This window comes from Equus asinus, chromosome 27 (assembly GCF_041296235.1).
Source record: "Equus asinus isolate D_3611 breed Donkey chromosome 27, EquAss-T2T_v2, whole genome shotgun sequence".
In the NCBI taxonomy this organism is placed as follows: Eukaryota; Metazoa; Chordata; class Mammalia; order Perissodactyla; family Equidae; genus Equus; species Equus asinus.
The window spans coordinates 12,722,114-12,745,954 of NC_091816.1; the positions used below are offsets into that span (position 1 = coordinate 12,722,114).

A 23,841-nucleotide genomic window follows, 5' to 3' on the forward strand; every position below is an offset into this window, starting at 1 on the left:
TGAACTTTTAATGGAAAAATACCTTTCTATTTAAAGACAGGTTGTGTGTGCTTCTGCTGGTATTGGTAGCCTACTAAAGAAAAAATAAGTGGTGGGGAAAAAAATTCACACATCTTCAGAAATCTAGGGTTGAAGAAGGCAAGAAGAAGAGGATATATAGAAGCAGATGAATAAATAACACCATGCAGTTATATAGTTTTTTTTAATATGAGTGTATTCAAGTCTGCTAAATTAATCAGCATAAAAATATTCATTCTTCTTCTTTATGTTTCAGGTCTACTTCTATGAATACAATGTTCTTTCAAAACCAGTAGATAAACCTAGGCAGTGTCTACCATATGCAGTAGTAACGGTGAAATTTATTGGTCAAAAAGTAGATAATGGACACTTTATGACATCTTTGAGATTTCTCTCAACAGGAATTTCTAAGAAGGCTGGTAAGATATATATATTATTCTACTTCAGTAGCATTTGTACTGGTTTTATAACTTCTGAATAGTGTTTGATAATATATTATGAATCTCTAAGCAAAATAGTTGTGCTTTACCTATTTTGATTTTATGTATCTGGAATTATACTGCAGATAATTTTTGTGACTTCTTTTGCTCAGTATTATCTTTGTGCGATTCTGCCATGTTGAGATGATAACTGTAGTTTCTTCATTGTAATTCCTATGTATACATATAAACACATGTGTGTGACTGCTTTTTGTGGCTATACACTGTTTCTCTGGGGATTTGGATACTTTCCAGTTTTCTTCATATTGCAAACCTTGCTGTTTTCAACATTCATGTAAGTTTCTTAGTGCATATGTGCAAGAGTTTTTCTATAGGTATATATCTACATCAAGACTGTGCAACTTAGGGGCTGGCCCTGTGGCATAGTGGTTTAGTTCGGCACACTCCACTTCACCACCCTCGGTTTGCAAGTTCGGATCCCAGGTACAGACCTACACCACTTGTCAGCCATGCTGTGGTAGTGACCCACATATAAAGTGAAGGAAGGTTAGCACAGATGTTAGCTCAGGGCTAATCTTCATCAGCAAAAAGAAAAAAGAAAAGAATGTGCAGCTTAATCCAAAGACAATGTCAAATAGTTTTCAAAAGTGATTGTATCAGGTTACATAACTACTCTACATCTTTGCCAACACACATACTTTTTGAAAAATGTTTTTTTCTGGCATCCTAGTGAGTGTGATATGTTATCATGATCACCTCAAAAAGAAACTCTGTACCCTTTTAAAAGCTATCGTATCCTTTTCCCTGCATGTCCTCCACCCCTAAGCAATCACTAATCTGCCTTCTGTCTATGTATTTGTCTATTCTAAGCATTTCGTATACGTGAAGTCATAAATATGCAGCCTTTCATGACTGGTGACTTTCACTTAACAGTGTTTTCAAGGTTCTGGCATGTTGTAGCATGTATCAATACTTCATTCCTTTCTATGGGATAATATTCTGTTGTTAGACAATACTACGTATATTTATCCGTTCATCAGTTGATGTACATTTGGGTTGTTTCCACCTTTTGGCAATTATGAATAATTCTTCTGTGAACAATCTTGTATAAGTTTTGTTGTAGACATGTGATTTCCTTTCTCTAGGGTATATAGCTAGGAGTGGAAGTGCTGGGTCATCTGGTAACTCTGTGTTAACCATTTGAGGAACTACCAGACTTTTCCAAAGTGGCTGCACCATTTACATTTATACCAGCAGAGTATGAGGATTAGGATTTCTCCACTTCCTTGTTAACGTGTGTTATTGTCTGAGTTATTGATTATAGCCATCCTAGTGGGTGTGAAGTTTCAAGGTATAAGTTTTACACTTCTTTTATTAAACTTATTTCTAAGTGTATTATTAATATGATCCTATTGTGAATAGAATTATTTTCTCAGTTTCATTTTTGTATTGTTAATTGCAAGTATATAGAAATACTGTTGATTTTTGTGTACTTGTCTTATATCCTCCAACCTTGCTCATCTCATTAATAGTTCTTAAAGTTTTTTTACTGGTTTCCTTGGGATGTGCTACATACAATATCAGGTCATCTGCAGATAGAGACAGTTTTACTTTTTATTTTCCAATCTGGATGGCTTTTGTTTCTTTCTCTTACCTGATTCCCCCGGTTAGGACCTCCAGCAGAATGTTTATAGAAGTGGTGAGTGGACATCTCTTATCTTGTTCCTAAACTTAGGGGGAGAGCATCTAGTCTTTCACCAGTTAGTATGAAGTTATCTGTGGGGTTTTTTGATGTCCTTTATCATGTTGAGAAAGTTCCCTTCTATTCCTAGTTTGTTGAGTGTTTGTATCATGTATTGTATTTTGTCAGATGCTTTTGCTCTGTCTTTTGAGATGATCATGTGATTTTTATTCTTCACTCTGTTACTGTGGTGTATCACACTAATTAATTTTCAAATATTAAGCAAACCTTGCATTCCTGGGATAAATCCCATTTTGTCATGGTATAGTCATTTTATATGTTGTTGGAATCAGTTTGCTACTAATTTGTGGGGATTTTTGTGTCCATATTCATAAGAGATATTGATGTGTAGTTTTCTTGTGATATCTTTGTCTGATTTTGATATCAGAGTAATACTGTTCTCATAGAATGAGTTGGGAAGTGGTCCTTCCTCTTCCATTTTTTGGGAAGAGTTTATGAAGAATTATCATTAATTGTCTTCAAATATTTGGTAGACTTTACTAGTAAAGCCATCTGGGCCTGGGCTTCTCTTTGTGGGTAGTTTTTTAATTACTCATTCAATTTCTTCACTTCTTGTAGGTCTATTCAGACTTTCTGTTTTTTCTTGCATCAGTTTTGGTGGTTTGTGTCTTTGTAGGAATTTGTCCATTTCATCTAACTTACCTAATTGATTGGCATACTGTTGTTCATAGTATTTCTTTACAGTCCTTTTTATTTCTATATAAGGTTGGTAGTAATATCCACTTTTTTGTTTGTGATTCTACTAATTTGAGTCTTGTCTCTGTTTTTTCTGGGTGAGTCTAGCCAAGGGTTTTTCAGCTTTGTTGATCTTTTCAAAAACCAACTTTTGGTTTCGTTGCTTTTTTTTCCCCTATTGTTTTTCTATTCTCTGTTTTTTTAATTTCCTCTCTAATCTTTATTTCCTAACTTTTGTTTGCTTTAGGTTTAGTTTACTCTTTTTCTGGTGTCTTAAGTTGGAAGGTTAGGGTATTGATTTGACATCTGTCTTCTTTGAAAACATATGTATTTACAGCTATAAATTTCCTTGTAAGTACTATTTTAGCTGCATCCCTTAAGTTTGGGTATGTTGTGTCTTCATTTTCATTTATCTCAAAGTATTTTCTAATTTCCTTTTTGACTTATTTCACCCGTTGGTTTTTTAAAAGTGTGTTGTTTAACTTTTATGTAAATATGAATTTCCCAAATTTCTTTTTGTTATTGATTTCTAATTTCATTGCATTGTGATTGGAGAATAAAATTTGTGTTGTCCTTCTTTTAAATTTATTGAGGTTTGTTTTATAGCCTGGCAGGTGGTCTGTCATGGACAGTGTTTCATGTGCACTTGAAAAGAATAGATATTTTGCTGTTGTTGGATACAGTGTTCTGTAGATGTCTGTTAGGTCCAGTTGGTTTATAGTTTGCTTAAGTTTCAATTTTCTCAATGATCTTCTGTATAGTCATTCTAACCACATTACCACTCAGCTAGAAGGCTTCACATGGAGACAATACATGAGAACCTTTCCCCACTTCTACTCCAGCCCACCCATAATCTTACAGCTTATTACTTTAATCAAGGATGATGCCTTTCAGCATGATAAACTTTGAGGAATATCTATATTATGCCCAAAGTCAAGGCCACATGTGTTGGCTATCAGCATACTCATCTCCTTCTAGAGTACTCTAGACCTGTGCTATCCAGGAGAGTAGCCATTAGTCACATGTGGCTATTTAAATTTAAATTAAATTAAATTAAAATTTTAATTCCTCAGTCATACCAGGCACATTTTAAGTGCTCAGTAACCACACGTGGCTTTTGGTATTGGATAGCACAGATAAAGAAGCTGTCCATCATCGCAGAATATATAGTGCTAATAACTATTGATTGTAATTTCACTTTTTTTACACTTTCTTATATTATTGAAGATATTAGGTTCTCCATTTTTCATTTGGTATTTAAGAATTCCAAATATGGGAATAAATTTAAAATGCCTTTATTAAGTTTAAACAGCGTAACATAGTGATTAAGGTTCTGCTGCTTATAACTGTGATCCTGGGCAAATTACTCTTAACTTCACTTTCTCATTGATAGAAATGTTGGGAACATTAAATGAATTAATATGCATAAGGCACTTAGAAAAACCATATCTGGCGTTCACACTAAGTACTTTATAAGTTATTAATATTATGTATATGTTAAAATATGCGTTTACCATACATTTATGAAATTGAGATCATTAAACTTAAGTGATGAGGTTGGCTTGCATTAATCTATCTTAGTCTTTGTAATAGCTGCATAACGTTCTGTTTCTAGGGCATTCTTTTAGCATATGCACGTAGTACTTTTACTGTTATAATTATTGATATGCCAGACTTATTTAACCGATCTCATATTGATAGATAGGTTTCTATCTTTCAGTTTTCTTAGATTATTGTGCTAAAAATCCTTGTCCATATATCTTGGGTATTTGGCCAAGTGTATTAGACTAATAAATGTGTAAAAGTAGATTTGCTGGGTATAGATGGTTATACATTACATCTCAATGAATACTATATGTTTACTTTCCAGGGAATTAGTACCAGTTTATACTCCTGTGAACAGTATAAAGAATGCTTACATCTGCAGAATATTAATTATCCTTCAAAATTTTTGCCACTCTAAAAAGTTTTTTAATATGAATCTTATTGTTAGTGGGGTTAGAGATATTTCTGTGTTTGTTGACAATTTTTATTTAATCTGTGATTTTCTTGTTCATACATTTGCCCACTTTTGTGTTGTCTTTTTATTAATCTTTTGAAGATGTCTATATACTCTTTATGTATTCTAATATATATGTAATTATGCTCTAAGCTTGTCTCATTCAGAATATCTTTTTGCCAGTTTATCCTTCTTAGTTTTGTTTATCACACATTTGACCTATTAAAATATTTAATTTATATGTAATTAACATCACATTTTCATTTTTGGTTTTCTGATTTCCAGACATGCTTAAAAACTACTTTCCTACCTCAAGATTATAAAACTATCCCTCCATGTTTTCTTCTAATACTTTCATGGTTTTATGTTTTTTTCCACAATGAATTTTATTTTATTTTGGTATAAAGAGGTATAGGGATCCACCTTTCCTTTTTTCTGCTGTAGGTCCCATTTTTAAGAACTACCTCTCTATTTCTCATATTTCCACTGTAGCTTACTTTAATTAAAAAAGTACAATCACAAATGATTATAGAATTTAGAAAACTTCAGCAAAGCTATCTTTCAACATATAGTGAAAAAGAACCTCATGGTACATGTGTGTCATAAATCTCACAAGCAATTTTCCATCAACGTCTGTTTTAATATAAGTATTTTTATGGTATTACTCAGCTATGAATGCTTTGCAAAGATTTTACTTGCTAAATATGCATTGTTATACGTTCCTTTGTTATTACATGAAGTTCTTTATGAAATTTTAGGAATAAATCTCTCTAAATTATAAAAGAAAATTCGCTTTTATTTTCCAGGTTTTATTTGCATGTATTATTTGCAGGAATACTTATTTCACTAGGGAGCAGGGTAGTGATTTGCTTTGGTTCCTGGGAAGGATTTTGTGGAACCTTTTTGATCTTTTCCCTCAGCTTCTCTGCCTCCTTTCCCTTTCCTTTCCATTTTTGTTCTCTCATGGTGGAGGGAAAAGAAGCAAGGTAACAGTAGATAGAGGGAGACAGTTTTGCCTATTAATATGTAAATTTTATTATTAAATATCTAAATATGAAATTAATATAAGAAATATGTAGTCTATGAATATTGTTTTATTTCTATTTAATTTTTCTGTTTCTTAGTATGTGTCAGAATTCAAACTTTTCTATGGCAAATAGTTTTAAGGTTCCTAGACTAGGACAGAGTTTCATGCTACATCATTTATACTTTATCAGTTTGCTATTCATCTTCGTCTCTTTTTGCTTTTTCTGCTGAGAACATATTTTTAATTATCATTAGGTTATTTGGTGAACTTTCAGTTAAAATTGCTCATAATATAGTTAACTTGTATTAATAGTCTATAGAAACACTTTTTTCTCCTATTTTTCCTTTCTTATTATTTCCACAGAAAGAACATGCTCTCTGAATAACTGTACAGTGGCCAAAAGAATTGGAAAAGGAAAAGATGCTACTGTCATATTTGAGCATTTCAGGAAACCTGTAGATCCATTTGTCCGGGAAAACTGTTCGTGCAATGCACTAAATTCAGAGATAAATCCTCCCAACTCAACTATTTCTAATTCCTATGGAAATGTGCAAAGTGGAAACATTTCTGTGCTTGAAGCACACAATGGACAGATGGAGCACAGTTTAGCAGAATGTAGAGATACGTCTCAAGTGCATGCACAAGATTCAGGTCTTTCATTTATTCCCAGTGATAGCAAAGAAAGTGTAAATGGTGACCTCTTGTTAAATTTGACACATCTTAAAAATATTTTAAGTAATCTTTCTGCTGCTTTTCCCCTTCATAACAATATTGACTCAAGCACAGTTATTACTTCAAAACTCATCAAAGACCCAAGACTGATGAGGAGAGAAGGTGGCATGGGAAAACATAGTAATATTACAGGTTTAAATGAGATTTTACCATTTGAGAAGAGTTTAGATGTTGTTAATTCAGGAGTAAACCTATCATCTATGCCAACTAATTCTGCCTCCTCATCTGAAGTCATGCCTGGTGATCATGCTCTTCTTACTAATTGTTTGGATGCCCCTGGCTTCAAAATTTCTTTTGATGATTCACAGTCTCAGATTCATACCATGGACTTTAACAGCTGTAATTATACATCTTCTAATATAATTACCATGGCAGGACAGCGTGAGGGCCAAGACAATTTTTCCTTCCCAGTGTGTTTGTCAAGTGTAATTTCAGAAGTTGAGAACTACAACCACAGTGAGGAAATAGCCCAGAGATCCCAACAGAGAAGTAACATCCCACTTTTAATTGAACAAAACAGTGAGCCACATAACTCTTACGAAGCAGTGAATACCTCTACAGAAGGGTACAATGGTCACATCTCTCAGGAATCACAGTCTTCTAATTTAGAAACTGAGTATCAGACTGGTCACCAGATGACTACAGTTTTTCAACTCCAAAGGAAAGAAAGCATACATGAGTACATTCAAAATATTGGAAAGGTGAGACACTTCACTGGCCCGGAAGACAATTTGAAACCTGGAGAAAAGCAAAATTTGTGGAAAGAAATTGATAATTATTTTGCTAATGAAACAAAAATCAGTCCAGTGGATAGTTACATTTCTTTTCACCAAGAATGCAAAAAGGTTGAGAGTCTTGATTCTTCTGGAAAAAATAGTGATCAAATATTAATTACTCAAGAGTTAGAAATACCAAAATTTTCCACATCTACCACAAAGGATAAGTATGAGCTAGATCATCTAGCACTGGAATTACAAAACAGTCTTACTCCCAAAGTAGAGGGCATTTCACAAAAGCATCGTCAGCACTCTTTGGAGTATGAAGATAACATTCATACAAGTTTTGCCATTTCTCAAAAACTAATGGAACTGAAATTGGAAAAACCAAATCAGAATTGTGTTAGCATTATGACTGATGCTTTCCAGGAAGCAAAAGACAATCCCCAGGCCAAAGTACTGCCAAATGATACAGTTGTTTCATCTCAAGACAATTCAAACTGCAACATATATAGAGAACATATACGTGTCAATGGGAGAAATCAAAATGATCCGTTGTCATTAGAGAACTTTCAAAGAGACTGCGAGGAAACTCCTCAAATTGATGATAATAGTCAAGATTATACTCAGTTCTCTAATGCACAGTTGAACAATGATATACACCTGAATATTGGTTTCAAAGAACACAGAGATAATGATAAAGAAAACCAAAATGAGGCTAAAGAGGAAGACATTGCTTCATCTACAGAAGACAGCATAGAGAAAATATATGGAGGTGAGAAGCAGAGTTTTCATACAAACAAAAATTTCACTGATATAGCTGAAAGGAGGGAGAATAAAAATTACAATAGTGTAGAAATTGTGGATTCCGAAGGTTTTTCTACTACATTGAATTTGACTTGGGGAAAAAAATATGTATCAACAGAAACTACATTATTAGAAAGGGAAGATACTATCAGTGCCATAAAACCAAAAGATACTGAAAATACTGGAAGAGGTGTGGAGCATTCAGCTTCCACAACGTTTCCTGAAATTTCAGATTCTTCAGTGCACGTAGCCTCAAATGCTGCAGTACAGATAGCCGGTACTGTGGTGCCTGCATTAGGCACAAATCATGAATATCACCAAGGATACCAGTTTAAAGAAACTTGTTCTTCAGAGAGTACAGATTTTGGTTTGTTCATAAAACATGCAGTTTCTGATTGTGAAATGGATGTGGATAAAAATAAGTCACACGACCCATTTCACCAATCAATAAGTGACAACCCAATTCTTCAAAGTTTTGAATTGGAAAACGAGATTGAAGTTGGATCAGAACAGTGTGATGATGCTTTTCTATTTCAACAAGATACCCCCAGTCATGGCAGTGTACTATGTGAAGAATTCAGGGTCTCATTTGAGGCTCTGAAGTCTCGTATCGATTGGGAAGGTCTGTCAGGAGGTAGTAATGGAGAGACGGAAGTTTTGAAAAGCACCACAAGTAGAGAGAACAGTGGTCAGCATTACTCTGAGGAAAGTAATTGTTTTTATTCCACTACGCAAAAAACCAAAACAGGTCTCTTCAACCCAGTTTTACTTCCAGATCTACAAGTTAGAATTACTAATATGTTTATGCCAGGAGATAGTCCCACTGTTGAATCCTTTGCATTGAAAGATAATTTTTGCAAATATATAACTGAAGCGACAAAACCAGAAATAAATGAGGAGGAAGCAAAAGTTCCAAGGTTTGAAATTTGTTCCCAGTGTTCTGGTGAAAATTTAGATTATCCATGTGAAGATGAATGTGGTAACCTGAGGCATGAATCAGGACCAGTGAATAAATCTGAAATCTCACTTTCTTTTGATTTGAGTCATAATACACATGCGAATCACATGTCTGAAGAACAAAGCAGTGGACCTTTGCTTACTGAACCTTCTAATGTCACAACAGTAAACGAAAGCAGATGTTCCTTGACACAGTCAAAAACTGATTGTATTGATACTAGACGTAAAAAGGACACAGAATCGAGAATTAGCAAGAGAAAGTCACATACACTTTTTAGGGACCAGAACATACCAGATAAAGATTTAAGACGTCACAAAAGTAGTGGGAAGAAAAGAAGGCTAATCAGTCAGGGCTCATCGGAATGTTTTGCTTCCTTATCCCAAGGACGAATTAAAACCTTTTCACTGTCAGAAAAGCATATTAGGAGTGTCCTGGATATTCTAAATAGTGAAGCATCTTTATGCAAAAGCAAACGTCTTTCCAGAAGGCTTGACAGAGCTGTTCTTCACTTGCAAAAAGCTCATAGAAGAGTTCACACGTCTTTGCAGCTTATAGCTAAAGTGGGAGAAAAAACAAAAGGCCCCTTACCAAAATCATATGCAATAATATGCAATAATTTCTGGGAAAGTTGTGACCTTCATGGTTATAGTTCTGCGTCTGAAAGAAGATATTATTCTAAGCATTTTTTGTCAAAAAGAAAATATGACAAACCAGGAGAAAAAAGAGCTTTGGGATTTGAAGTTGATAAATCATTAACTCATGTATCAAAGCACAAGTCTTATAAAACAAATGGAGAGAGAATTACCAAGTGCCTTTCTACGAAAAATGTGGCCAGCAGTGTCTCTAGAAGTCATACCACTATTCACATGAGAGAATTTTGTGATCGAGAGGATCCTGAATCACAGTTACCCCTGTGTTCCGCATCCCAAAGTACAAGTCAGTCAGCCTATAACAGTAGCTGTGTGAGAAGTCCAGGATCATCAGGACTTCAGCCCTCTTCTGGAGAAACTGCGTGTCTGTTTTCCACAGACTGCCCAGATGAGAAACTAACTAAAAAAGAAAATCAAACTGACAAAAAGTTTTTATCTAACATTGGTAAATATGAACAGCTTGAGAACCATTCAGCACGTAGTATTAAGGATGCAACAAAAGAAAACTATTCTGAGGCTAATGAAGTAATAAACAAAAGTAATTCAGTATCTTTGAGTTGCATAAAAGAAAACAGTGTAAGTTTTAGCACAGACAAAAATTATGATGCAACTTGTATGGCTCACACTGACATAGTTATTTCAGTCTTAGAATCAAATGTGAAGCACTTCTTAGACGTTGATATCTGCAAACCAGATAACCTTGTTTTATCTGGTTATAAAAGAAACCTGGAAGTAAATTTTCCTCTAGAAAAATGGGTGGCTCCTAATGAGAGCTCTGAACCAGGCATTATTACAGGAAACTTCCATGTGGACCCATTAAGTCTAACTCTGATAAGTAAGAAGTGTAACAATATTCCTCAGTTGTTATCAGCCACTTCAGTGACAGATAGTGAGGGAGAATCTCACTCTTTGGATGAACAGAGGATTTTTGCTGTAGATTCTTTTGCAGCATCCAGCAGTGTACTGCATTATCAGCAAGAATGTGGTGGAAAGGAACTTCTAAAGACAGAACAGTGCTCTTCAAGTAATTGCTTCCATATAGACAGGAATGAAACAAATATTACTGAGAGTTCTGAGATGGGTCTCACATCAGTAAATGAAGAAAGTAAAAGTCATGGGGAAAATACAATGAAGAAACTATTTTCCAATGATAGTTCTCTGGTCTTAAAAGATAATATAAAGGATTCTTCTTCAGAAAAATGTATTGCAAAGAAAAGCACTCAAGACAGGAAAACATGGGAAGTTCAACAAGCAGAAAAAATAAAAGATTTAATTCACCAAAAAAGCATGACTGAAGGATCAGCTGTTAAGACTGAGCACAAAAATCAAAAGAATAAGATCTTGGAAGAATCCTCCTGCTCAAGTGAGAAAACAATTAAAAATAACTTGATTGATCCTCATCTAAGCACTAAAAATACTACTGAGGAAGTCTCTTTGAATAACACAATTTCTAATCAGCTTAAGAAAAGAGAGAAAGAGCAGGGAGTTAAAGTTAGTAATGACTCTCATTCTGCCTCTACACTGCATTCAGAAATAGCCTGTCATTCCAAACCAGGCATTATAGGAATGAATCATATGCCTGTTTTACATGCCCACTCTGAAACTTCCAAAATCGCTACTCCTCAGAAGAAGCCCACATCATACATGAATGAATTAAAAGAAAACCATTGCTCAGCTAATCGTTCGGCTCATGTAGCTAGGCTAACCCAAATTTTGAGGAGGGCAGATGAAGCATCCTCTTTGCAGACTCTACAAGAGGAAACTAAGGTTTGTCAAAATATTCTCCCTTTATTTGTTGAAGCTTTTGAGAGAAAGCAGGAATGTTCAGTTGAACAAATCTTGATTTCAAGAGAACTGTTGGTAGAGCAAAACCTGTGGAATAATTGCCAGCAGAAACTCAAACCGTGTGCTGTTGACTCCTTGGTAGAACTCCAGATGATGATGGAAACTATTCAATTCATTGAAAACAAAAAAAGACTCTTAGGAGGTGAACCGACGTTTCGAAGCTTGCTTTGGTATGATGAGACATTGTACAGTGAGCTGTTTGGCAGGCCACGTGGATTTCAACAACAATCCAATTTCTATCCTTCTTTTCAAGGAAGGTTAAAGTATAATGCGTTCTGTGAGTTGCAGAGCTATCTTGATCAATTAATTGAATTGTTTGAGGAAACCAAAAAGGTGAACAATTCATACTACGCATTCTTAAAATACAAACGGCAGATTAATGAGTGCGAGGCGGTGATGAAGCATTGTTCTGATTGCTTTGACTTTTCTCTTTCGGTTCCGTTTACCTGTGGAGTTAACTTTGGAGATAGTTTAGGAGACTTAGAAACCTTAAGAAAAAGTACTTTAAAGCTGATCAGTATGTATGGAGACTCTTCTAAAGCTGATTCCTATCCAGGAAAACAAGACCATCTGTGGATTATCATAGAAATGATCTCCTCGAAAGTTAATTTTATCAAGAGCAGTGAGGCAGTAAGTATTAAAATCTCTCTTTATGGTCTGGAACATATCTTTTTTGATGCTGCAAAAAGTCTTTTTTGGAAAGAGAGGAGACAATCTTTCAGCAAAAAATACTCAGGAAAGAAGAACAAAGAAATGCTACTCAGAATGAATCAAAGTGCGTTTTCTAAGTTGCAGAAGATATATGATACATTGTCTAAAGATTTATGCAGTGAACAAAATTCCAGTATTGGGCTTGAGGAGAAGACTATAGTTGCTTCCAGAAAGTCAGATGATCTAATAAACAAAGCAACGATTAGCATAGAAAATTGTAAGTTTAACAGTACTTTGCTTTCACACCCAGATATCTGTAGCTTTAGTGAAATACTGGATCAAGCGGAGTTTGCAGACTTCGGAAAACTACAGGAACTTACTTTGAGGTGTACCGATCACTTAGATGTTTTAAAAAAATACTTTCAGATGCTACAAGAGGATAACATAGATAATATTTTCATCACTGAAGAAAACGTTTTGGACATGGTGAAAAACCACAGCCATGAGGCTATAATTTTAAAACCTGCAGCCATTGAAACCTATATTGAAATCGTCATGCTCTCCGAAACCATTCACTTTCTTAAAAACTCAATGGCAAAGAAACTAGACAAACAGAGATTTCGAGGTGTGCTTTGGTTTGATCTGTCACTTCTTCCTGAGCTGGTTCACTGCCAGGAAAAAATGGCTTCTTTTTCATTTCTTAAAGATAACTCAACAGATTGCCTTTGGAAAGTGATAGAGACTTCTATTTCTGAACTTAAGAAAGATCTGGATATTATCTACAAATATAATGAAGCTGTTAATTGCTCATATGCTCTTCATTTGTTCTCAAGAGAACTTGAAGAACTTTCAGAAATAAAAAAACTTCTAAAGAAATCTAAGTATTCCATTTCCACATATATTGACTTTGTGCCTTATACGGCATCCGTAAATTACGGAAGCACTCTGACAGAGTTAGAATACAACTACAATCAGTTTTCTACACTGCTCAAAAATATACTGGCTGCCCCTCGGAGAGATTTAGGGAAAATGGCCCATACTATGAAAGTCATGAAAACTATTGAACATATGAAGATAATATGTGCTAAAAATGCTACGTTAACCGTTTCCTTTAGTCTATGCCAAATGCTACATAACAGAAAGAAGACTATGCGACTGAACAGAAAAGAAAAAGTGAATATTCATGTAAAACCTAGAAAGAGTATCAGTAAATCCAGTACTCGTATGAAGGTGCCCTCAATTTCAGAGCGCATAATGAAAAACGTTTCAAATTCCTCTAAAAAGCGACCTATCACTGTAGACAGAAGGGAAGACTCTCAGGAACAAGAAAAAAGTACTACTGTTTCCAGTTGTAAAAAACAAAAGGTAACAAATGTTTTAAAATGAAACCTATGTAAATATTCTTTTTGAGAACAAGTCTACTCTTTAAGCAAAGGCAGTTTGCAGAATTTTGAAAATGCTTTAAATATTGCCTTATAAAATGAATTTACTAACTAAAGTATTGGATTAAACAGTTCATATTATCTGTAAAATGATATGAGAGAGCTTGCAAATGTTCCCTTTTTAACTTAAAAATTAAATTAAAGTAGAAAACATTTCTTGGAAGAATGTGAATTTTAATAACTTCTTAAGGGAAAGTCCAATATTATGAATGTGAATTAAGTAAGTTACCAAGTATTTATTGAGTTGCTTCTATGTCACAAGGCTATACCCAATGTAATGAATATTAAAAACTGGCTACTGGAGCCTGTGTCCTTAACCATTATCATCCGCATGGAGAAATAGGACAAATATTTTTAAATAGATGATTCTGAAGAGGTTAGAGTCCTACATAAATACATTTTACTGAAATTTTATACAGCATTTATTATGTACTTGGCACTGTTCTAACAATTGTACAAATATTAACTCATTATTCACAAAATCCTTGTGATGTAGGCACTTATTATTATCTTATTTAAAGGTATGGAAACTGAGGCATAGAAAGGTTCACTTTCCCAAGGTCACAGAGTTTGTAAATGGAGGAGACCCCAGATATAAAACAGGCAGTCTAGCTCCGGAGCCCACTAACAATTGCCCTGCTCTACTTTCAGAGGCTTCTCTTAAAATTTTTCAGGCATTTCTCAGTTCAGAAGTAAGGAAGGAGAAACCTATTTGCAAAATGAAAAGTAGAATTCTTTCTCAGCTTTTACTCTGTGTTCGTTAGTTAAACTAGTTTAGAGACTAGGAAACTAATCGTTTATTGCATGTACTATGTTGATAGCAAAATGCTTAATAAACAACCAGTTTATAAACATACTTTAAAACACAACAGGAACAGAAATTGTGTATTCCATATCAAGAGTAAAATGAGGGTGTGATACTAAAAAGGTGTTGTAAGTATTAAGAAGAAAAGCAAAAAAAGAAAAAAATTAGATTGTTAGAGAAAAGTTTACTTATTAATTTCATGGAAGAACACAGACCATAGCTTTGCCTTAAAGGAAAAAACGTTATCAGATGAAGGTAAAATGAAGAGAGTAAGTTATGGAAAATATATGAGCAGACATAATACTTACTGACAGTATTTGAGAAATGAGTTTAGAATTGTCTAAAACAAAAAATTTAACTTAGTGGACAAGAGAAACCTACGGATGGAGGAGAATATTATTTTAAATTATAGAATGTCTTAAATATAGGGCTGAGGAGTTTGAACTTAACTCCCTATGTATTGAAGGGTAGCGTCCTGGGAAATGTTGTTTTTTCAATGATTTAAAGAGTAGAGATTCTGAATACAGTTAGGAGAAGTGAGTCATCCAGGGCTTAAAAAAGGGGCTGTTTTACAAAATAAGAAGTGAAAATTCATATTTGACAGCCATTATTTCCAAGGGGCTTAACGACTAGTTTACTGAAAAAGGTATATAAGAGGGAGCAGTCATAAATGGACTCGGAGATTTGTTGTAAGAATGTGGAGACAAAAAGATTGTTGCAAATTGCCTTTTAAAAAAGTTCCTCCAAACGTTTATGAAATATGGGAACTTGAGCAGAGTCGCTGGTTTTTGAAGGGGAGGATCATGAATGAATGTAGTTTTAGATAATGACCAAACAAGCAAATGCAAATATCTGATATTAAAATAATATATGTTTATATGGTATTTTAGACCATCACCAATGTAGTTTTTCTTTGTATCTTTTAAACGTAGATTAACATGAAAGATGTCGCAAAAATCAACAGAGAAAAGAGAGCGTTCAAGCATCCAAGGTAGGAGTTGCATCAGCCCTGTCTGAAGAAAAACTAAGCAAAATCGAGTACATACTAAGGAATAAGACTAAAACATTTGTTTTTATACCTCTACTGGATCATACATGTAACTTAGGGGACAAGAGTAAGCTAAGGAGGGAGAAGAAAGTTGTTGCAGGTTATGCAGCATCTTAAGTGAGTCCTAAAGAGTTTGAACTTCATTCCGTAAGTATTGAAGATAATGTCTTGTGAAAGGTGTTTTTTCAATGATTTAAGAGTAAGGAGATTCTCATGTTCTCAAAAAGATACGTTTCGAATTCTAATCCCATCTGCTATGATTGGGATTTTCTGAGAAGTTTCTATGGGACTAGTTCATAGAGTCACTATTCTCCGGCCTTGGTACATGTTCAAAATTACAGCATTGTCTCAAGAGAGAACTTTGGGATTTGATGAGAAACTGGCAGTCCTTAAATGTTTTTAGTACTTTATGAAGATTTTTGAAAAATGCTGTGGCCTCATTTGAAATGGAAGTTAAAATTTTAATGTAAATAATAAATTATTGCAAAAAATATAATTTTCAGAATATAATAACATTTTCAATTTAAAATAAAATTTTACATCACCAGAAAAAAAAGTAAGGAGATTCTGAGTACAGTTAGAAGTACTAAGTCAGCTGGAGCTTAGGAAAGAGTGGTGTTTTACAGAATAAGAAAGTAAAATTCATATTTTACAGACATTATTTGAGAAATTGATGGGGCTTAGTGACTGGTTTACTGAAAAGGGCGTAAAACAATAGGACAAGTGATTTGATTGAATTTTTAAACTTATGGATTTTATAGACCAGTCACATTTCAAAATTGATTAAGAAGATTTAAATTGCCAACTTATGTAACTAAGTGGGAACTTAGTCATAGACACACACATATTATAAATATACTACTGTTTCATAAAAGGATATTTTAACACCATAATGTAGGAAGAACATGATTTCAAAATAAAAGCTAGTTCTTTAAACTGAATTATTTTCATGAAAAACTCACTACATTATTTATACGTTTCTCATTTTGACATGAAGTGGCACCACTGGACTTGTTAACCATCTTTGTCTCATTCAACTCTGTAAGATTTTTAATTTATGACAAGCTTTATTTTTTCCATCTTTTCCATTTTATGAAGGAGAATGAGTGTAATAAAAAATAAGCATCCTCATTTCTGCCTTATTTGGTTTTGCTTCTTTAAATGCAGCATTTCGTTTACTACATTTCTCAGGTCCTTTTCCTGGCACACAGGACTCTTGAAATAGTGGTGTAGCGGCATGAAGATGAATAGGCTGTTCGAGGGGTAACACAAACCACTTCTATAATCATCTTAGTTTTGGTAGCTAAGCATAGGTGGTATTTGCTACTCAAAGAATCAAAGTTTGTCTCATTTAGCAGGAAAATTAATTCTAATGTAAGGTTAATATAAGGTGCTATCATCATGGAAGAATAGCCCCTAAAAAAGTCCATGAAAGGATAGACCCTACAGGCAGCTGGCAATCTATAAACTCGAGACATCCCGGAAACATCATTGGAAATGTGATAAAGTCAAAATTATACTTTCTGGAAACTCTGGCAAAGTATTATATGGGGTTGGATGATGATGTAGGTTATCATTAATGTAGTGCCTCTTAAGGAGGCTGGATTAAGTGAAATATGAGGCTTTTAGTTTCATGAGTAGGCTATACAAATTCCAGGCCAAAGATTAATTTCTCTTGACTGGAGGAGTGGTTACATCTTTGTTCTTTTTAACATGTTCTTTTCCAACATGTAATTCAAAGAATTTGATGAGACACCAAAAGATATAATTGTCTTGGGGATCTGTATTAACTGTCTGGCTGGGCATTTCCGTAATGGGAGCTTCCTTCAGCTTGCTTGTGACTGTCTAAATTTAGGTAGGAATGCCAAGGATATTAAATTGGCAAGGTATTTTGGAGGTCTGCTTTTCCTGTTCTTGACTTTGAGCAGACAGAATATCTTAGTTCGTGATAACAGAAGATGATCTTCTGGGGGGGTGGGCACAGCTGGTGGTTTCACCAGTTATATATAGCCATTTACAGGAAAGAAGATTGTCACTGGGTTGGAGGTATGTGAATTAGAAACTGTGCTAAAGAATTGAATAATGATACTTTCCTACTTATATAATCCTCTATCAGGAAATGTCCAAAGTGTAAAGTAATTTATTATAATATTGGCAGCACTGTATACTTCTTATTGGAAGTATATTTGAAATGTGGAGTATATCACCTTCAACAGGAAAAGTATCCAAATTCAAACCAAGGGAGTAAAACTAGGGAAGTAACGTTACTTTTGTAAACTGCCAACAGAAAGAGAAAATGTAAATCTTAACTCTTTTCCTGAATAAAAATTTCAAATATATACTTATATTAAAATTTTGTGACTCTGTATACTTAGAGTTGTTTGTGTTTATGTGTTACAATTAATAGGACTATAAGATCTCATCCTGAAAGTGAAAATGAAATAGGACCAAGTTCATCTGACAATCTGAAAAGAAACCACGTATCTCCAAAAATGGGTGAAATGCAAAGACCACTACCTGACTCACTTTTACCTTTAAAGAACCTAAAAGATACTTGCATGTCAAAGTCAGAGGGCGAAATAGATTTAGCTGATATTTCATCTGACACTTCACAAGATTTTACTGGACAACAGGGCAACTTAAATAGCCTGAAGAAAAGAGATGTGAATTTTAGTGCTGCTGAAACAGAGAGTGATGAGAAAGATTGTTCTTTTGCAGTTTTTGGCCAAAAAAGTGTGGATGGCACGTTTTCAAAAGACCACGAGACACATTCACAGAAATTTCTTAAGAATTCTCCAGATCCTACAGAAAAATCTTGTCCCTCAGACGTAAAACCAGGAACTTCTCTTCTGCCTGATGCATCAGTGCTCTCAAAGCCTGTTTTTCATTTTGTGAGGGATATCCATGCCAACTTAGGAATGAATGACACTGTCTTTGAACTTGAAGATAATGAAATATTAAATTCATCTATTAAAAATTCTACATGTACCAATTCTCTAGAACCCATATTTATCCAGAACAAAATTCCTGTTCTGCAAATAAATAAAACACAGCCAGCAAAAACTGAGTCAAAAGAAAAATATATGAAGGATACATTGAATCCCAGTACCATACCTGTTGGAGCATCTGGAAACATAACACTTAATGTGAATCAAACAGCGGAGTGTTCTTTTTCTGAACAACAGAGTAATGAAAGTTCGAAAGTCCTAACTCAGAATGCTGCAGCGTATTGGAATGGACTTCCACAGTCGGCCTGTACCCCAATATATAATTCTTCTGAGCACTCATTTGGAACTTCATATCCTTACTACGCTTGGCGTGTCTATCATTACAGCAGTAGCAATGACAGTTCCATTACCCAGACATACCAGGGGATAACGTCATATGAAGTACAGCCACCTCCTGGGATGTTGACTGCAGTTGCAAGTACTGTCCAAAATATACATTCTGAACTTTTGTACACTCAATATTTTGGTTACTTTGCTGGGGAGCCACAAGCACATGACTTTGTGCCAGTGAATGGGTATTTTCAATCTCAAATGCCTGTTTCTTACAATTTTCAGCAGCCTATTTTTTCACAGTATGCTTCCTATCAACCATTACCACAAGCTGCATACCCTTACCCTCCTGATTCAGGTGTGCTTCCAGACGTTCCTTGGACTTACGGTGAGTTTCACAAGTTTTAATGCTTGCTTCATTGAGTCTTTACTTTTATCTTTGTACATTTATGTAAGTGGAATTTACAAGTGATATATAGCAGTCACTTTTTTGTGCACATTTGTAGAATTGTTCAAATATCAGGCAGAGCGGAATTACGTCGTCAGGTAGAAATCCAGGTATCAGAGGTTGAAAAAAAATTGGTAATATCACTAATCTCTCCTTCAATAAAACTGAACTTTAGGGGACAGTTAAGTAAATTATGGAAAATCTATGCTGTGAAATATGCAACCATTAAAGAATTTATGAAAGTTTTTAATGATAGTTTTTAAGACTATATCATATAAGTTTACCTGTGTAAATAAATAAATGAATAGAAATACTGAAATGAAATACACCAACATTGTAACTTGTCTGCCTCTGGGTGATAAAATTTGGGGTATGTGGAGAGTGTTTGTACCTTTTAGATTTTCTACTATGAACATCAATTATTTTGATAAATGGAGGAAAAAAATAGAGTAAAAAACCAAGATGGAGAAAGAAACTTCAGTCAGATAGAGAAACCTTCCTTTCTCTGAGTATTGTAATAGAATATCTTGGTGTAAGTAAATGGACTTAATTAAAATGTGTTGATAGAACAGCTTGGTAGTTTGCCACCAGAACTTGAAAATTTTTCTCTTAAACATAATTGTATTTGTAAAATATGATTAGAACATAGATTTTTAAAATTAAATTGAAATGTATATTTACCAGAGTTAAAGCAAAATTTTTTAAAAATAATAAGTCTGCAAAAATTACAGTTATCCATTAACACCCAAATATTCTACCATCAAAGGGAAAATGTACTGTAAGTAAAATTAGAGAATCTCTTTTAAATTAAAAAGTTGTTTCCCAGTCCTGGGTTCTGTTACAAATTAATAAGTAGAAAAAATTAATTGATTGATTCATTTATCTGAATTAGACAGTAAGTAGCCTGTTAACATAGTTTATTTCTAATTAAGAAATCTGAAGGTGCAGCAGCACCTTCCAGTGGAGTTGTCACTGGCGCCCTATAACCTGTAGGATAAAATTCAAGTACTTCAGCTTGGAATGCAGGGCTCTTCACAGTCCTGCCTCACCTCCATCACTTCCACCTCTGTATTTAAGCCGCACTGAACTTCTTACTGGTCTCCCATATGACAGTTCCACTTGTACTTCCATAGTACTTTTTGTGTGTGTTTCTCACATGTCAGTATTATGTGGTATCATAATTATCTGTGTGTCTTTCCCTTCCCTCCCCACCCCACCAAATGAGTTTAAACAGGACTGGAAATTTTTCACTTAAAACCTAAGGAAAAACTATAGAGGGGAGAAAGAGCAGGAGTGGGAATGGGAGAGTGTATGATGGTGCTTTTTCCTTTTTGATTAATTTGATACATTGCTGCTGCTGCCTTAACGATAGACACACCAAGCATGGGCAAACCTATGAATTAGAGTAGACTTTAATTTCTGAAATAGAAAATCTTGAATATAATTGTTTCATAAAGGTTCTCAGAGTATGAGCTTTCTTGTGTTCTTAATAATTAAGCTATTTTGATGATAAAGATATTTCTGAATCTGTAAGTCAAGTCTAGCTTTGATTTTCAAAAATTTTAGTTGTTACCTCCTTGGTTATATTAGTCAAGTGAAAATAAAAGAAAAAGAAACAATTTTCTATTTATTATAGTATCCAAAAGTAGCTCTAAAAAAAATTAGGCAATACATCTTTTAGTGTTCATAAATGCAAATAATCCATAGAGAGTACCTGTCACACTTTCAGGAACTATGTCTTTCTAAAGATATGAAAATCCCTGTGACCCACGCATAGGTGTTTTGTTTATGATGCTTGTATTCAGCATCATAAATGGAACTAAAGGAAGGGGCTCAGTGAGCCCTGTGTGCCAGACACGTTACATCCTTTATTCCATTTAATTCTCACAGGATAGCTGAGAGACGCAGCGATGTTACTTTTCTTTTACAGAGGAGGAAACTAACTTTTTCTCAGGCTCCCATGGCTACTGAAGGGCAGAGGTGCAGTTTGAAATCTTTGGCTCTAACTTAACTCGCCTCATTCCACTATACTATTGTGTACCATTAGTTTGCATCATTAACTTATCTCAAATCTTTGTGGTTTTTTCTTCCAGTTCCATGGCAACAAGAACCCTTTCAGCCAGGACATTGAAAATAGTCTTCTGTCTACTGAAATAAAGCAGATTTAACAAGTTTTTTCAAGTATCTTTTACTTACGTTTTTTTATTTTAACATTTTAAAATATATGTAAATGTGGTAGGAAATATAAACCATATAGCCCTTTGTAAAATATTTAAATACAACAATATATCATCTAATGCAATAGGAAATCAATTTCTGACATCTAAAATACCAAAATTTTTCCATGCAATTATTTTAGTGAACAGTATTAGGCAATTTTCACTATCCACCTAGCCATCAGAAACATTAATAATATTTTGAAATGTATTTTTTGAAATGTCACTATCACAGCTATTAAAGTTATGTAAAGTCTTCCGTTGGGATTATTCTAATGGAATGAAGAGAGTAAATGTTGCATTTAATGTGATTCGGGTTAAGCAATGGTAGTAAAATCTTTAAAACAAGATTTTTGTTTCTGATATTTTTTGATACATTGTTGATGGCAGAGTTGTGCCATTTGACTTATTGGTCATTAGACCAATAATTTTATAATTCTTTATACTTTATTCATCTAATTTATAATTGTACTGTGTCTAATGGGACAAATTTTTTAATTTCAGTATTTTCTAATTTTTACTTGTAAAATGCATTTTGATAGAGAGCTCGATTTGCGTATTTTTAGTGTTCGTCCTTGAGTAGAGATTTTTTAAGTTTTATATTTGAAGGAGTTTGGGTTCATTGTGTTGCAATTAAAGCACATTTTAGCACCTTTTTCCGTAAGAGCCTTTTCCACAAGATTATTTCTTTTGTATTTGTGTTTCACAATTTAAATGGTTCTTTCAGTGATTTTGTAGGAAATATAGGGAATAATGTCTTTAGCTTATGCTGTTAGTTTAGTCATATTGCAGTAATTTAAATGATACAGCACAAATACAAGTTCTTTAATGCTGTGGTCATAGAGTTTTTTTCCTTTTCAGTATTCCACAAAAGTGAAAAATGTCTTTGTACTAATCGTCATAGAACAGGGGTGTGGTGTGTAACTGTGGTCTTCAGCAACCTCTCCGCCCACCAACAGTCATTCCTGTTTACATGTGAGATCCCAGTCAGAAAGATTGCTCACACCTGGGTAGACCTTTCTCCAGTGCCAAAGGGTTCTGAAATGTGACAAAAGCTCTGCATTGGCTAAATCTAAACAGATAGCTAGCAAAGCTTCAGTGTTTTCTCAAACTTTTTATATTATCCAGCACAGCCTTCCAAAGAGAGTGTAAACCAGCCCAATCCATTAGATGAGATGTGGAGTAACTAACTTTTCAATTTAGGAAAACACTAAGAACCCCCCAGGATAAGTCACATTAACCAAATAGAGTGGAAATCAGAATACTTAGGGTTCTTCTCTGACAAACAGATGTTTAAAAGGGGCAAGTCAAGCCGAGAACTGCAACGGAAAGAAAGAAAGAATTTGAAAGAGACTATAGAATTAAAGCAGTATCAAAATAAGGTATTTTTTTGTCCATATAGTTATTTCATTTGAAAATAGTCTGTAAAAGTCAGAACTCCTGAACAAGCATAAAGCAGTAATATTAGCTGTTATTCAAAAAATGATTTTGCCTCAGCCATTTGATTTATGTTTGATTATGGAAAGATGTTACAAATTTATAATTAAAAATGTTTCTGTTAGGTAAACCAAAAGTTAAATATTCTAATGAAGGAGGCTTTTCTTTCAGATTCTGTTGATACGGTCTTTGTGATATTTTTATTTCATGTGGTTTAATTTCTTAAAAAAAAAAGGAAATGAAAAAACCTTATCTAACTACTGTTGCATTTAAAAATCTGCACTTTGAAACAGAACATGAAAAAATGGAGTATGTTCCTTTTTTCCCCTCAAGTATGCATTTTGGTTCTAAAAATAAAACAAATTAAAATTTGAGCAAACATTATAAACAAAACCTGCTTGTTTGTAAACATTATTGTTTTGGAACCTAAGGAAGAATAATCTGAATAAACTGAATTCCTTCTAGTTTCGGAGTTTTTTTCCTTTGGTGTTTTTTGACTAGTGAGCAAATATATGGATAGTCCTTGGTTTGCACATACCCATTACATGAAAAACAACCCACAAAGAACTGACGTAATTAGATGACTAAGTAAACTGCTGGAGCACTCCTTTCACTCTGGCTGCCCTTTGCCTTCATCTCCTTCCCTCCTCTCTCCTCCGTCTTACAAAGTTTATTACTGCCTGGAGTTTCCTAGGACAAGCCAGAGTCCCTGTTCTCGTGCAGTTCTCATTCCAGTCAAGAGAGCCAAGTAGGAATACATGGAAGTAATTCATTTCACATCGTGAGAAGAGATATATAAAAAACAAAGTAATGGACTAGAGAATGACAGGATGATACATAAGCCGAGATGTTCAGGGAAGGCCTCTTTGAGGAGGTAATCAAATGAA

General features: G+C 34.2%; 1 protein-coding gene across 1 annotated transcript; it reads left to right on the forward strand.

Moving 5' to 3' along the window:
• Positions 1–6,398: 6,398 nt before the first annotated feature.
• Positions 6,399–23,416, forward strand: TEX15 (testis expressed 15, meiosis and synapsis associated). The gene is made up of 4 exons (XM_044760605.2): positions 6,399–13,645; positions 15,460–15,518; positions 17,983–19,241; positions 21,395–23,416. The coding sequence occupies exons 1-4, from the start codon at positions 6,515–6,517 to the stop codon at positions 21,430–21,432; spliced, it is 8,487 nt and encodes a 2,828-aa protein (XP_044616540.2). The 5' UTR covers positions 6,399–6,514; the 3' UTR covers positions 21,433–23,416.
• Positions 23,417–23,841: the final 425 nt, after the last annotated feature.